This window comes from Pholcus phalangioides, unplaced genomic scaffold (genome assembly GCF_987345545.1).
Source record: "Pholcus phalangioides strain wild (caught in Gottingen) unplaced genomic scaffold, Ppha-v1.0 ptg000007l_1, whole genome shotgun sequence".
Classification (NCBI taxonomy): domain Eukaryota; kingdom Metazoa; phylum Arthropoda; class Arachnida; order Araneae; family Pholcidae; genus Pholcus; species Pholcus phalangioides.
Genome location: NW_028301600.1, coordinates 31,941,070 through 31,953,929, shown reverse-complemented (window position 1 = coordinate 31,953,929; position 12,860 = coordinate 31,941,070). Strand labels below are relative to the sequence as shown.

General features: G+C 35.7%; 1 protein-coding gene across 1 annotated transcript in view; it reads right to left on the bottom strand.

Annotated features, from left to right (window-relative positions):
* Positions 1 to 3,757, bottom strand: part of LOC149085187 (glycine dehydrogenase (decarboxylating), mitochondrial) — a 53,341-nt gene extending 49,584 nt beyond the window's left edge. The window contains exons 1-2 of the mRNA XM_089233050.1: positions 3,369 to 3,757; positions 2,387 to 2,465 (exon numbers count right to left, since the gene is read on the bottom strand). Of these exons, the coding sequence (XP_089089176.1) occupies positions 2,387 to 2,465; positions 3,369 to 3,662 (373 nt within the window). The 5' untranslated portion in view covers positions 3,663 to 3,757. The remainder of the gene's footprint in view (positions 1 to 2,386; positions 2,466 to 3,368) is intronic.
* Between the last annotated feature and the right edge of the window lie 9,103 nt (positions 3,758 to 12,860).

Genomic DNA, 12,860 nt, shown 5'->3' with positions numbered 1-12,860 from the left:
TATGTAACTTTGCTGAGCAATATTTTATCTTTTTATAGATAACAGTATGAAATAATGACAAACTATATATTTTACCCTTAATTAACCATTGTGGATATCAAAAAATCCACTTTAATTAATTAAATTGTTTCAAATATTTTACAAATTTACATCTGTTTTTGTAAAAAATAATTGTAATTTTCAATACGTTTTTATGGGGGAGTGAACCATAGAAGATAACCATTAAATGTATTACTGTGCTTTCAAATGGACAAAATATTGTATTAAAATGGTAAAAAAAAATGGGCACACGTGAATATGGATAGTATTCTAGATGTGATCTGCTAGAAATTAAATATATAGTTTGAAAAGCGTGAAAAACATTCCTGTAGTCAGCAATGGCTCAAAGAAAAAATGCGTGAGAACCTTTTATTATGACGTATTGTCGATTTTTGGAAAAATCCATCGAAAAATGTTTTTATATTGTTCAGTTTCCAGAAGAAAAACTTCGATTACCAAGTGTCTCACCTAAATTGATGCATCAGAAAACACGTGAAACCATAGGGCAATGTCCTTTAAAGATCTGCTTTTGCGTGAGAGGTTTGGTGATTCAATTATCACTACATCAGTGATAACGAACACGTTACGTTGCAAAGTTAGGTATATAAGAATGTTCTTGCACTCTTTTCAACTAGTATACAGTGAAACCTCGATATAACGATATTTTACGGCAGAGATCTTCAACCTCCTCGTGAGCACAGCCTGTACCCATCATCAAAAGAGCACCCTTACGGCAAGTTTAACATACAAATGCATGAAATTAGGATGATTTCAATCCTTGACTGCAATTTTTACAAGTATTAACTTGGAACGTTGACCAAGTGCTCGTGAGCACGAAATCGGACACGAGCATCTAGCACTCTGGATGCTTCACGGAGCACCGTGGTCCTCTCGAGCAACGGGTTGAAGATTCCTGTTCTATGACTAAGAAAAAATATCGTTGTAGTGGGATTAGCGTTATATCAGGGGGCAACATTATCAAATTTATGCTGCTATTGGCATCTTTTCTATAAATCGGCGTTCTTAGTACCACCAAAAAAAATGCGCCTTTGAGCATTCATTCGCGGTAAAGAATATTAATTGATTAGTTGATAACAAAATTTAGTTAGATGTGTTGTCCCTGTAAAAAGATTTTTTGCAATGCACTTTGGTGTATCACACAAAAAAGTAGCGATACCGAAAACTTCAACACTTTCAGTGATCAGGTAGTACCAAATACCGATATTATTAGACGTCCTCTCGGAAGAACTAAAATATGCGTGACGAACTTAAAAGTATATTGAAGGATATTTCGAGCAAAATATAAAAAAATACCGTTATTGCGATTTCAAAATCTCCTCATAAATATTCGTCATATCGGGGTTAATCGTAGTAGACAGGGCCGGAACTAGAGGGAGGCAAGGGAAGGGCAACTCTTCCCGGCCGGAAAATTTAGGGGGGCTGAAAATTTTAGGTGGACACATATAACACCGTTACAAAATTATCGAATTTTGAATTGGTGGGGGGCCGACAAAAATCCTGTTTGCCCCGGGTGGTAAAATAATACAAAAATCCTAGTTACGGCCCTTTAGTAGAGGATATCGTTGTATCGAGAGGAGTTTAACATTAGACTATAGACGATTCAAAACAACATTTAAAAAAAATATAGTTGTAGACGGGTTTATCGTTATATTTGAATATCGTTGTAGTGAATTTTTCACTGTATTAATAAAAACTCGTTGTGATTCACTATCCCCTCCGCTGCTATGACTCAACCATTTTTTATACAATTATAAGCCGGGTTTTCCTAGGAGCAGGTTTTCTCTGCCGCGTGCAACGTGAATCGCCTAGCATGACACGCCGTCCACTTACTAATTAATAGGAAAAGCGGTACTGCGACGGTTTTCCTACAGAGCGTAACATGCCTCACGCCAGCGCTTTACGTCCGGCGTGCTTCTGTGGAGGAGTCAAATGCCCCTTTCGCCGCGCGCGTTTCGCCCATCTTCTCTTCACTTTTTTTGTATTTTCTTTCCCCTTCTTTTCTGCAAATAAAATGTCAAAAATACGTGTGAATATGGAGACGACAGAACAGATGATTCGCCAAGCTAGGAAATCACAAACGCGTAGCGTGATTAAATTAGCTACACGTTTTTGTCGACGCCAAATGGCCCTATTCGGTTCACGTAGCGCAGAGAAACCGGCTCCTGGGAAAACCCGGCTTTACAAAAAAAAATTATTTTGTAAAACTATCAGTTATGCTAAAAATTTTAGAACTACTGATAATTTATTTTGATTCCTATTCAATTGGAATCGGTCGATTTCCGTGTGAAATAACCCGATTATAGCAATAATTATAATTTTGACTGACCTTTTGGTGTGTCCATATCCAATGTTCTATCCAGCAAGATATTTTCTGGCACAGTCTTACGTATCAGTTCTTCTATATTCTAGAAAAATCAAAATCATGGAGAAGAGCATAATACCATAACTACATGTACAGAGTGTCCCACAATCGAACTGACGGTTTTCAAAACGGGATAGCAAGAAAACGGTGACAGATATTAAAGTCATCCTTGAGGAATATAAATGTGCAAAGTCAGGAATTTCATATATGCCATTTATGTTGCAAGGGGTTGTTTTGAAATATATGATATCATATTTGTTGTGGGTATCTTTTTCTCAGATACCTCTCTGGGCATTTTGCCTGTTGCGGCCTTGTATTTGTATAGTTATTAAAATATAAAAATTAACTTTTTACGTGTTAATTTAAAAGTTAATTAGAAAGTTGTTGTCCTGTCTCTCCTGATGCAGACATGAAAAATTTACGTTTCTAAGAGCCCCAATCGCTGCGATATTCTAATTGAAAAATCGGAGGAAAGTTGGGAAAGAACAACAAAATTTAACGGACAACGCTTCTTTCAGAACTTTTCTCCGATTTTTTTTGAATTCAGATATCTCTGCGAATATTGCACTTAGAAACGTGGAAATATTTTGTTGTGTCATCAGGAGAGACAAGGCAACAACTTTCTAACCGTTCTTCAACAACTGTGTTTTTGAGCTCAGGGTATCCGTATAAAAAGTTCATTTTTTTTTATTTTAATAACTATACAACTCCTTGCAACATGAATGACGTAGCTGAAACTCCGGAATTCACACGTTTATATTCCGCAAGAATTACTTTAATATCTGTCACTGTTTTCACGCTATCCCATTTTGAAAACCATCAGTCGATTGTTGGACACTGTAATATTTTGATTATTTACTCATCTAATAAATTCTTATAAAAATCATCGAACTCAGAAAATAAAAGTTATTTTGTTCAAAATTAAAAAAAAAAAAAATCCTCTCACCTCAAATCCGATATACTTGAGCATTTCTTGTTGATCACTTAAACGTGGTCCAATATGTCTTATGCTGAAGTCGTCCTGTGTCGGTAAAAGTTGTTTCACAATCTTTGAAGTTGTGTGTCCGTGGTAATTCATTCGTTGGTCATACTTTAGCATGTTGTTCGTTGAGCATGGCCGTAAAGCAATCGAAACTATATTTTGCCGCCGCAAGAAATTCGCGTGAAACCTATTTCTATGTGATAGAGATATATAAAATTTTTGAAACCTCATAGTTTTGACCAAAAAAACTCTTTCCATTTTGAGTGTGTTTTTAGGGTAAAAAATTTAACCTGGCCAGTCACCAACTACTTAGAAACTACTCTCTGAGATATCGTTATTTTTTATTATCAGCTCTCGCACGCGTGAGACTTCGTCATACTATGAGTAAGTAGGTAGAACGCTTTGACTTACGACAATCTATTCAGAGATAAGGTGTTATCCACTTTCTTGTCAAAGGAACTGCTGAATGTAAGATTTCTCTTGACTTCTTCAGTAGAAAAATCAACGCGTCAAGACAACAACACAACATGAAGCAAAAATTTTGAAACACATATACAGTAGAAATCGGTTAAATGAAAATCGAATATTCCGTGAAATTTTGTGGTTTTTAAGGCCTTTTAAGGGGGTTGGTGCTTTGCTATTTCCCCATGCTTTGCTATGGGGAAAAATTCCTTTCTTTTAAGGAATATTCAAAACTTTTTATTCACTTTAGGCACTCTATTTTTTTTTTTCTCAAATACTGAATATTTTTATACAATTTAACGCGAGGTTTTAGGATTTTAATTGTCGGTTATTTTTGTTCTTGAATTTTAACTTCAACACACAACAACGTGCAGCTGTTTCAAAAATCACAAAAATTTACCCATATTTCGTGCCATAAATATAAAAATTTAATAAAAAATTCCCACTTTAAAGTATTTAACACAATAGTGTTGAGAGGCACAAAGTTTCAATACATTTAAATGAGTGATGTTCGCAAAAATGTTCCTTATCTAACAAAATACTTAGTTTTGAAAAAAGAGCATTTTAGTGGAAAAAATTAGCATATATAACGCCTGACAGCAGTTTATATTAAGATATTTTAAAAATATTCTAGTACAGGGGTAGAAAAAGAACTTGAGCACAGTTAGAGACAGAAAATTTCATAGTACTTCAAAATTGAAAAATTCGAAAATGTGTTTTTTGGAAAGTTTATAATTAACCTTTTAAAGGCCGGATTAAGATTTGAATTGATTTTATGAATTTTTCTCTTATTTCCTCTTTTGATCCTTTAGTTCAGCGGTTCTCAAACATTTTTGACTCGCGGAGCTCTTTTTTGTACATAATTTTTATGGCAGAGAACCTGTAGGCCTCTTTTATTTATTTATCTATCAAATTTACTGATTTATATTATTTTCCACGAGTCGCCGCGGAGTCCCTGGGAGGTGCACACGGAGCCCCGGTTGAGAACTTCTGCTTTAGTTTATAGAGATATCAACTATAAAACTTATGAAAAAAAAGAATTCTTATATGTTTTCTGGACTTGCCCATGCCATGTCCATGGAAACAACATTAAAATCAAAACAAAAAACACTAAATTTTATTCTTTCTTATAAAAATAGATGATTCAAAATTAAATTTATAGCATAAGTGCTGAAATGAATAAAATTTTAGTTTTTTAAATTAAGTTTGGAGTCGCATGAATTCAGGGGAAAAAATCAAGTGCTTTTATGTTAGAAAAAATATTTTTTTCTATTTAATAAAACCGATGTTCCCAATCTTGAACATTAGCTGTTAAAGCGTTAAATAAGAAAAATATAATCAGATGCAATCAAATGCCATGTCAAGGGTGGCTCAATCTTCAGGAGAGTGACCACTAATGACCACTTCATTGGTTTGAAAACGTATCGCGGGTCACTTGAGTGACCTATAGATGCGCCGCGGGTCATTCGAGTGATGTGGAACTACACTGCAAGTCACTTAAGCGATTTGTGAATGTGCACAGGTGTATGCGAATAATAATAATATACAAGATATGTAAATGTACCACGGGCCGTTTAAATGCTATGGAACTGTGCCGCTGGTTACTTGCATGATTTTTATTTTTATTTTTTATTTTTTTGCTCCTTGTATAACACAGAATTTTCTCCATTACTACCACACACTCCGGGGTAATGAACTTGTATCGCTTAAGCGGTCGTGCTCAGTCCGTTCTGTTCTGTAGATGTGCTGTGGGTCACTTAAGTGATCTGTAAATTTGCCGCTGGTCACTTAAGAGATCTATAAATGTACCACAAGCCTCTTAAGTGCGATGAAACTGTGCCGCGACTCGCTCAAGCGATCTGTTAATGTGCCCGCTTAGTTCATTTTTACAAAATTAGGTTTGGGATCACGCGGGCCACATTTGACCCGCGTGCTATGAGTTGATCATATATAATGTATACATTAATATATCATTAATAGATCATATATAATGGTCGATTACTTAATTCCCCTTGCGACATTTTACTGGCGAACCATTGATCCTAGAGACATACTTTCAATTAGAAAAATTATATAAATAACGTGTATAGAAGTTTTTCAGATACATCATTCATGTTGCAAGGGGTTGTATTGTATAGTTATTAAAATATAAAAATTAACTTTTTATACGGACATCCTGTTTTCAAAAACCCAATCAAAAAAAAAAGTTGTTTCAACAAAAAAAATTTCCACATTTCTAAGTGCAATATTCGCTGAGATATTTTTGAATTTAAAACCTGGAGAAAAGTTTGGGAAGACGATCAAAAACTAACGGACAGCGCTTCTTTCCCTTATTTGTGTTGTTCTTTCTCCAAATTTCCTTCTGCTTTTTGAATTAAAATATCTCAGTGATTATTGCGTTTAGAAACGTAGAAATTTTCTTTGTTGGCCTTAGAAGAGACACGGCAACAACTTCCTAATTGGGTTTTAAGAACACAGGGTGTCCGTATAAGAAGTTTTTTATTTTTATTTTAATAATCATACAAACCTCTTGCAACATGAATGACGTATCTACTTGTGTCTACAAGTTCTACTTGTTATTTGGATACTTTTTCTAATTGGAAGTTTGCCTCTACGATCAACGATTCTCAACCTTTCGAAGCCCGCGGACCGGTTAATTTCATTTTTGTGAGTGGAAGCCTCAGTCATACACACGACTAATGGAAAATAAATTATAAAAAATGAAACAGTTAATCATTCACGGCCCGGTTTGACAGATAGCAGGGTCCTGTGGTTGAGAAACGTCGCTTAGAATCAATGGTTCGCCAGTAAAATGTGGTTTGGGAAATTGAGTAATCACCCTGTATACTATATACTACGCTATACGCATGGAGTTGAAATTTCATTATGATTAGAGTGATCATATTTTATCGGAAAAAAAATGCGGGAAATTGTGATAACCAATTCTCGCCGAAAACTACTACAGCAAGTCTGTGGTGTATTAAAATGTATTTGATAGGAAAAAAGCATTTGAACATGACAAATATAATAGGTGAATATTTATATTCACATAAGCAATGTTCATTATAATATAATTTATAATTCATGCAAAAATCTCTCCATCCCCTCTCTTAGGAAAGATTGTGAATTAAAGTAAGCTTCATTAAAAAACGCGTCATTTTTATAACACAGTCGGGCAAAATTACGAATTAAAATACACCATGTCCCGTATAATTACATACCTATACTAATAAACAAGTCAATGTGTTAACATGTAATAAATCTGTTTTTTATCGTTAAGTATCAATAGAACAACAGACGAAAATTTCCTCAAAGTTGATGTATTTTAGTTCTAGGAACTTCTTAGAAAACGCCATAATAAAAATGGAAGCAAAATCGTCGAAGAATCACGCTATATTCGAGTTCGTCGCACTTTAATCAACGTTTTAAGCAAGATTCATCAACATTATTCTCCATAAAAACCAGCCGAGTCCGCCAGTTATTCACGTTATAGCCACGGTGTCGATGTTACACCCAAGGTCGTTATAACAGAGTTTGACTGGAATCCTGTGATTTACCCATTTTTAGTTTGGATAAGTCTACGCAAACGTATATTACTTGAATGTTTACAATCAATTAAACGCCAGATGATTTCGGAATCAAACTTCATCTAAACATGTAAAATAACATGTCCTGACTGATTCATTGATTGACTGACTGATTCATCGCCGAGGCGAAACCGCTGAAGCTATAAACACGAAATTTGGCCGGTAGTTTTATTTCATGACGTAAAAACTAGCTAAAAGGAGGGGCTTTTAGAAATTCGACCTCTAAGAGGTCATAAGGGGGTTCAAAGGTTATATGAAGAAATCATGTCGAGCCGAAACCGTTGAAGCTACAAATATGAAATTTGGTCAGCTGTTTTATTTCATGATCTAAAGACTGATTAAGAAGTTTTTTGAAATTCGACTCCTAAGGGGGTCATAAGGGGGTTCAAATGTTATACAGAGAAAGAAGCGCCGAGCCGAAACCGCTGAAGTGAAAAACAAAATTTGGTCGGTATTTTTATTTTGTAATGTAAAAAAAGAGACTCACTAAAAAGGGATTTTTCAAATTTCAGCCCTTAAGGGGGGGGGGGTCAAAGGTTATATGGAGCAATCATCACTAAAGCTATAAATCTGTAATAAGTCACTTTTTCAAAATTTCACGAGGGCAAATTTGTAAACAATATTTTGCAAAAATGTGATACTGTGGCTTTTGAATTATTGCAATTTGCCTCCGTTGGTTCCTCATAAACCGAAAAAGATGGACGAAATTTTGCCACCTTCCAAAATTTTGACGAAAAAGATACCAGAATGCGAACAACTCAATTTTGTGGGAAAAGTGACTTGTGACATTTTGCCATCTGACCACAGAAATATGGAATTTAGTTTTTTTATTTTATGATGTGAAGACTCACTATGGAGGGACTTTTCAAATTTCAACCTCTAACGGGGTCATAAGGTGATTCAAAGGTTATATGGGGCAATCATGGTGCCGAGCTCAAACTGTTGAAGATATAAATATGAAATTTGGTCAGTATTATATTTTATCATCTAGACAGGATTTCTGGAAATGCAACCCCCAAGGAGATCATGATAGTTTCAAATGGTGCATGGGGAAAATCATCGCCGAGTAATTTTCAGATTACCAAATCACTGCGAGCGAAGCCGCGGGTGACATAACAGCTAGCAATACCATAACAGCGCGCACACAATTACTTTAAACGCGATTTTCTGAAATTGCAGTTTTTGAGCTCATTCGTATGATTAAAAACAAAGTACTGCACCAAAAATTCTGAAATTTTGTAACAATATTTATGCGACATTGTGTTAGTAAAATGAATCGATATCTGATCATTCGTTGTTATTTTATGAATTTTTAAATTTTGAAAAAAATGTATAAATTTCAAAATTTGGATATTTTTCTAAAGTACTTGGGTTAATTTCTAAATCTAAGTTCTTTTCACGTTTTCACATGGCGACTAAACATTCCTACAAAATTTCAGAATTTTCTTAACAGTATTTTTTTTATACGCCATTTTATACGTTTGGTGTACGCTTGGTGAGTTTGGCAGGATTATGAAGTGACGTAAGCAATTTTTGACATAACTACGATTTTCGCAACCCGGGGCAAACATTATTTTGCCGTCCCCACAACTTTAAAATTCGATAATTCTGTAATGGTGCTCTTTGTTCCCACTTAAAAAACTGCTGTCCCCTAAATTTTTCCGTCAGGGGCAGTTGCCTCCCCTTCACCCTCTAGTTACGGCCCTGGTTGCACTTCAAACAATTTACACGTTTCCGACACTCCAAAATACATTAGGCACACACACACACACGTGTATACATGCGATATTATTCGGCACATGACAATTCATTTGAAATTCCTAAACGGTAGTTACAAGACTTTTCCGGTTCACAGCGGCGCCTCTTGCGTGAACATCTGCGAACTAGTGATATCTGTTCACGCTAACAGTGTAACATGATAGAAGCAATTGGATGGAATTATTAAATTTTTTTTGTAAACTTTCATTTCTTAGAAGATTAATATTGTTTTTCGTTCACACTTTTTTTATATTTTAATATTATTATTTTTTTTAGTCTTTTTGTTGGGCAATGTACCAGTTGTGGCTTTGTATTTTTATAAGTACAAGTGCACAAAAAATGCTATTAAAAATTTTAAAATTGTTTAAAAAGTAAAAATTAATTAAATCAATTAAAAAGGAATTGATGTAGTTAATTTGAATACAAAACAAACTGAAAATAGAAAATAAATTCAATTTTTTTTTTATTGAAATTTGAAGTACTTTCAATGAATGCATAATTTTAAATTTGTGCCTAAATCCGGACCAGAAAAAAGGTGCTTTTTCCGATTTCACTCCGGCATTGATGAAAATCAGGCTATGCCACTGTATAATAAATACATTAGCTTAGGGGTTCTCACCCATTACTCCGTGGAGCTTTAAGGGCTCCATGGACGCTCCAGGAAAATGAAATAAATCAGTAAATTTGATGAATAAATTTTAAAAAGCGTACTGTGGGCTTTGCTTTGGAAATTATAGACTAAAAATGGCTCTGCGAGTCGAAAAAATTTGAGAAAAGCTGCATTACCTTGTTGATAAGGCTCCCCCCACCCCCCCCCCCCCCCGTTATATGACCATCATTATGGATCGGAATAGGATGCGAATACAGGACCGAAAAGTAAAATTTAAGCGCAACTATTATGATTTATTAGTAATGGCCTGGGAGGGGTGGAAGGGGGGTAAAAAAGGTGGGCTGAAATGGGAGGAGGCGGCAAAATTTGTATAGCCCACAGGCGGAAAAAACATAAATACGGCAGTGTGCACGAGTGATTTCTTTTCTTGATTGAAAAGTCCGGCTATACACACGATTAATGGGAAACAAATGAAATAATAAACCACGCATGGCCCGGTTCGGCCGATCGCAATCGACGAAAATACAGTATAAATTTCCCCGATATTTATTAAATAAATAAATGTCGGGGCCCGGCGGTTGAAACACTGCACCAGACCGGGACCTCTTCGTGATGTTCATTTTTCCCCTCTTACTTAGGCTGACCATATTTTCTCGAGAGAAATACGGGAAATTGGGATTCCAAATATGGGAAAATACGGGGCATCACCGATTATCGCCAAGAATGACGTTAAAAGTGCACAAAGTTGCCAAATGTTGCTGATATTACGGGGAAATCGCAATAGCGGTAAACGAAGCGTCACGGCAAATTGCAGTGAATTAAAATGAATTCCACGAAATGAAACGTTCAACAAGACAAATGTGGGAGATTAATGTTCTTATTTAAAGTTGCAATTATCATAATATAATTTATGAGTTGAAAAATAATTTCAATCTTTGACTTCAATGAAGAATAAAAATCCAAGTAGGCGTCATGTAAAAAACGGGAAAAACCGAGACACATCTGCGAAAAAGTCGGGACGGCCAGGAAGAGAAAGAAAACCGGGACCATCCCGGGAAATACGGGACGTATGGTCACCCTACGAGGGAAAAATCACAACTGCCCGACTAGACCAACCAAGCGCCCTTCCGAAGGACGAATTTCATATATTCCTTTTCCTATTCACATTTTACGAAGTCCGATATTAGACGCTTGTTATTTTCTCGCTTGCCATGCTAATTGTTATTTATCATCATGCTGTTTTTCGGTCTAAGATCGAAAGCTTGTCACCGTATTCCAATAGTTCTCTTTTGTCAGCTGTCTCCCTTGCGTAATTCATGATTCATCGGCGGCTCCCCAAAAAAGTTGACAGATATATATTTTCCCATATAAAAAAACCACTTCAAAGCGTAAATAGGCGCTCAAATCAATATTTTCAGATCACCACGGCGAGGAACTGCGACGCACACTTTTGGAAACACTGTGGTATTTTTTTGCACACAAAATAAAATGAAATAAATTAAAAAAAACTAATAAGAAAAAAATAAATAAATTTAAAGGGACAACATTGCGGGGGGAAATACAACATACACTTAAGCGGAAACCCACAACGAATTATTATGCAAAAAATAATTGTAATAATAATAAACCAAAAAAAAAAAAACACCACATTCACATGAGACTGGGTTATTCAGGGCTACAAAATTGGTTTTAATTTTCAGATGGATCGGCATAGAGAAGACGATGTCTCAAACAGTAGTTAAGAAAAAATAGATGTTTGATTTTGGAGTTATTCGCAGTCTGTGAATAAATATAGTGAAAAAATATGTTCAGTCATCTAAAAATTTTGATGCCTATACTGGGGCCTCGTAAGAGAGAACTGATAGAACTAGCGAATGAAAAAGTTTCAATGCCACCTTAACTGAACAAACCTTTGTCTTTGTCAATATCGGCCAGGAACTCTTAACCGCTGCTTTGGCCTTTGCCAAAAATATATTTTTTGCAGCGCCAAATGAACCAAAGCTAGAAAATTGAACCCCCAAATACATATAATTTGACACTACTTCCAGCTTTTCGTTCCTGTAGAACCAACGCTCGTCTTTTTTGTCAAGCGTCCACCCGGTGCCGTCTTAAGGCATGGGCCCGGGGGGCCTCACAAAAATGAGTTCTGATTGAAATTTTCAAGAATTTGTTTGGTAGGGCCTCAGAAAAATCAATTGGCCCGGGGGCCCATGATACTCTTAAGACGGCCCTGCGTCCACCGCGTCTACAAACCATAATCTTTGTCTTTCTTATATTAATTGACAGACGAAAGTCCAAGCGCAAAAGGTGTTCAGAATATAAATTTTCCTTTGCAAGTTCACGGGGGAATCCGCAAGTATGACCAGATTATCAGCAAACAGTAATGTATGAACGGGTGTGTTTTTATCGAGTTGAATAGGGGTGATAGTCGAATCATTTAGGCGGTCAATAAGTTCAATAATGTACAATGAAAACAAATTTGGACTCAACGTTTCTCCCTGTAAAAGACCCTTCTGGACATCGGTGTGATCCGTCAAACCAGATTCGGTTCTTACGAGAGAGTAACTTATAAATATCTTTAATTAAGAGGACAAAGCAGGTACTCAAACCAAACTTCAAAAGCACGTAAACAGATAACGTGAAATTAATGAAAATCATTATAAAGAAAGGAACTTAAAAATAACTACTGTATAAATTATACAGTATAATAATCATTATCAACAACCATTTTCAATCCACTGCTGGATGGGAGAAGGTCTCTAAATATTTCCATTTTACTCTGCATGATGCTTTAGATATTCAGTTGACTCCAGCCGCCTTCTTGGACGTTTAACACCACGAGGGTACCAATCTAGAATACTTGTAGTCCATCTGTTGTCCTGTCTTCTTGCAATATTTCCAGCCCATTTCCATTTTAGACGTTTAATTCTTTCCATGATATCATATACACTGCTGGCCACCCAAATTGCAACACCAAGAAAGACAAGAGATATCGGAACAATATTTATTTTGTAGATAACATGTTGACCAAGCATCAAA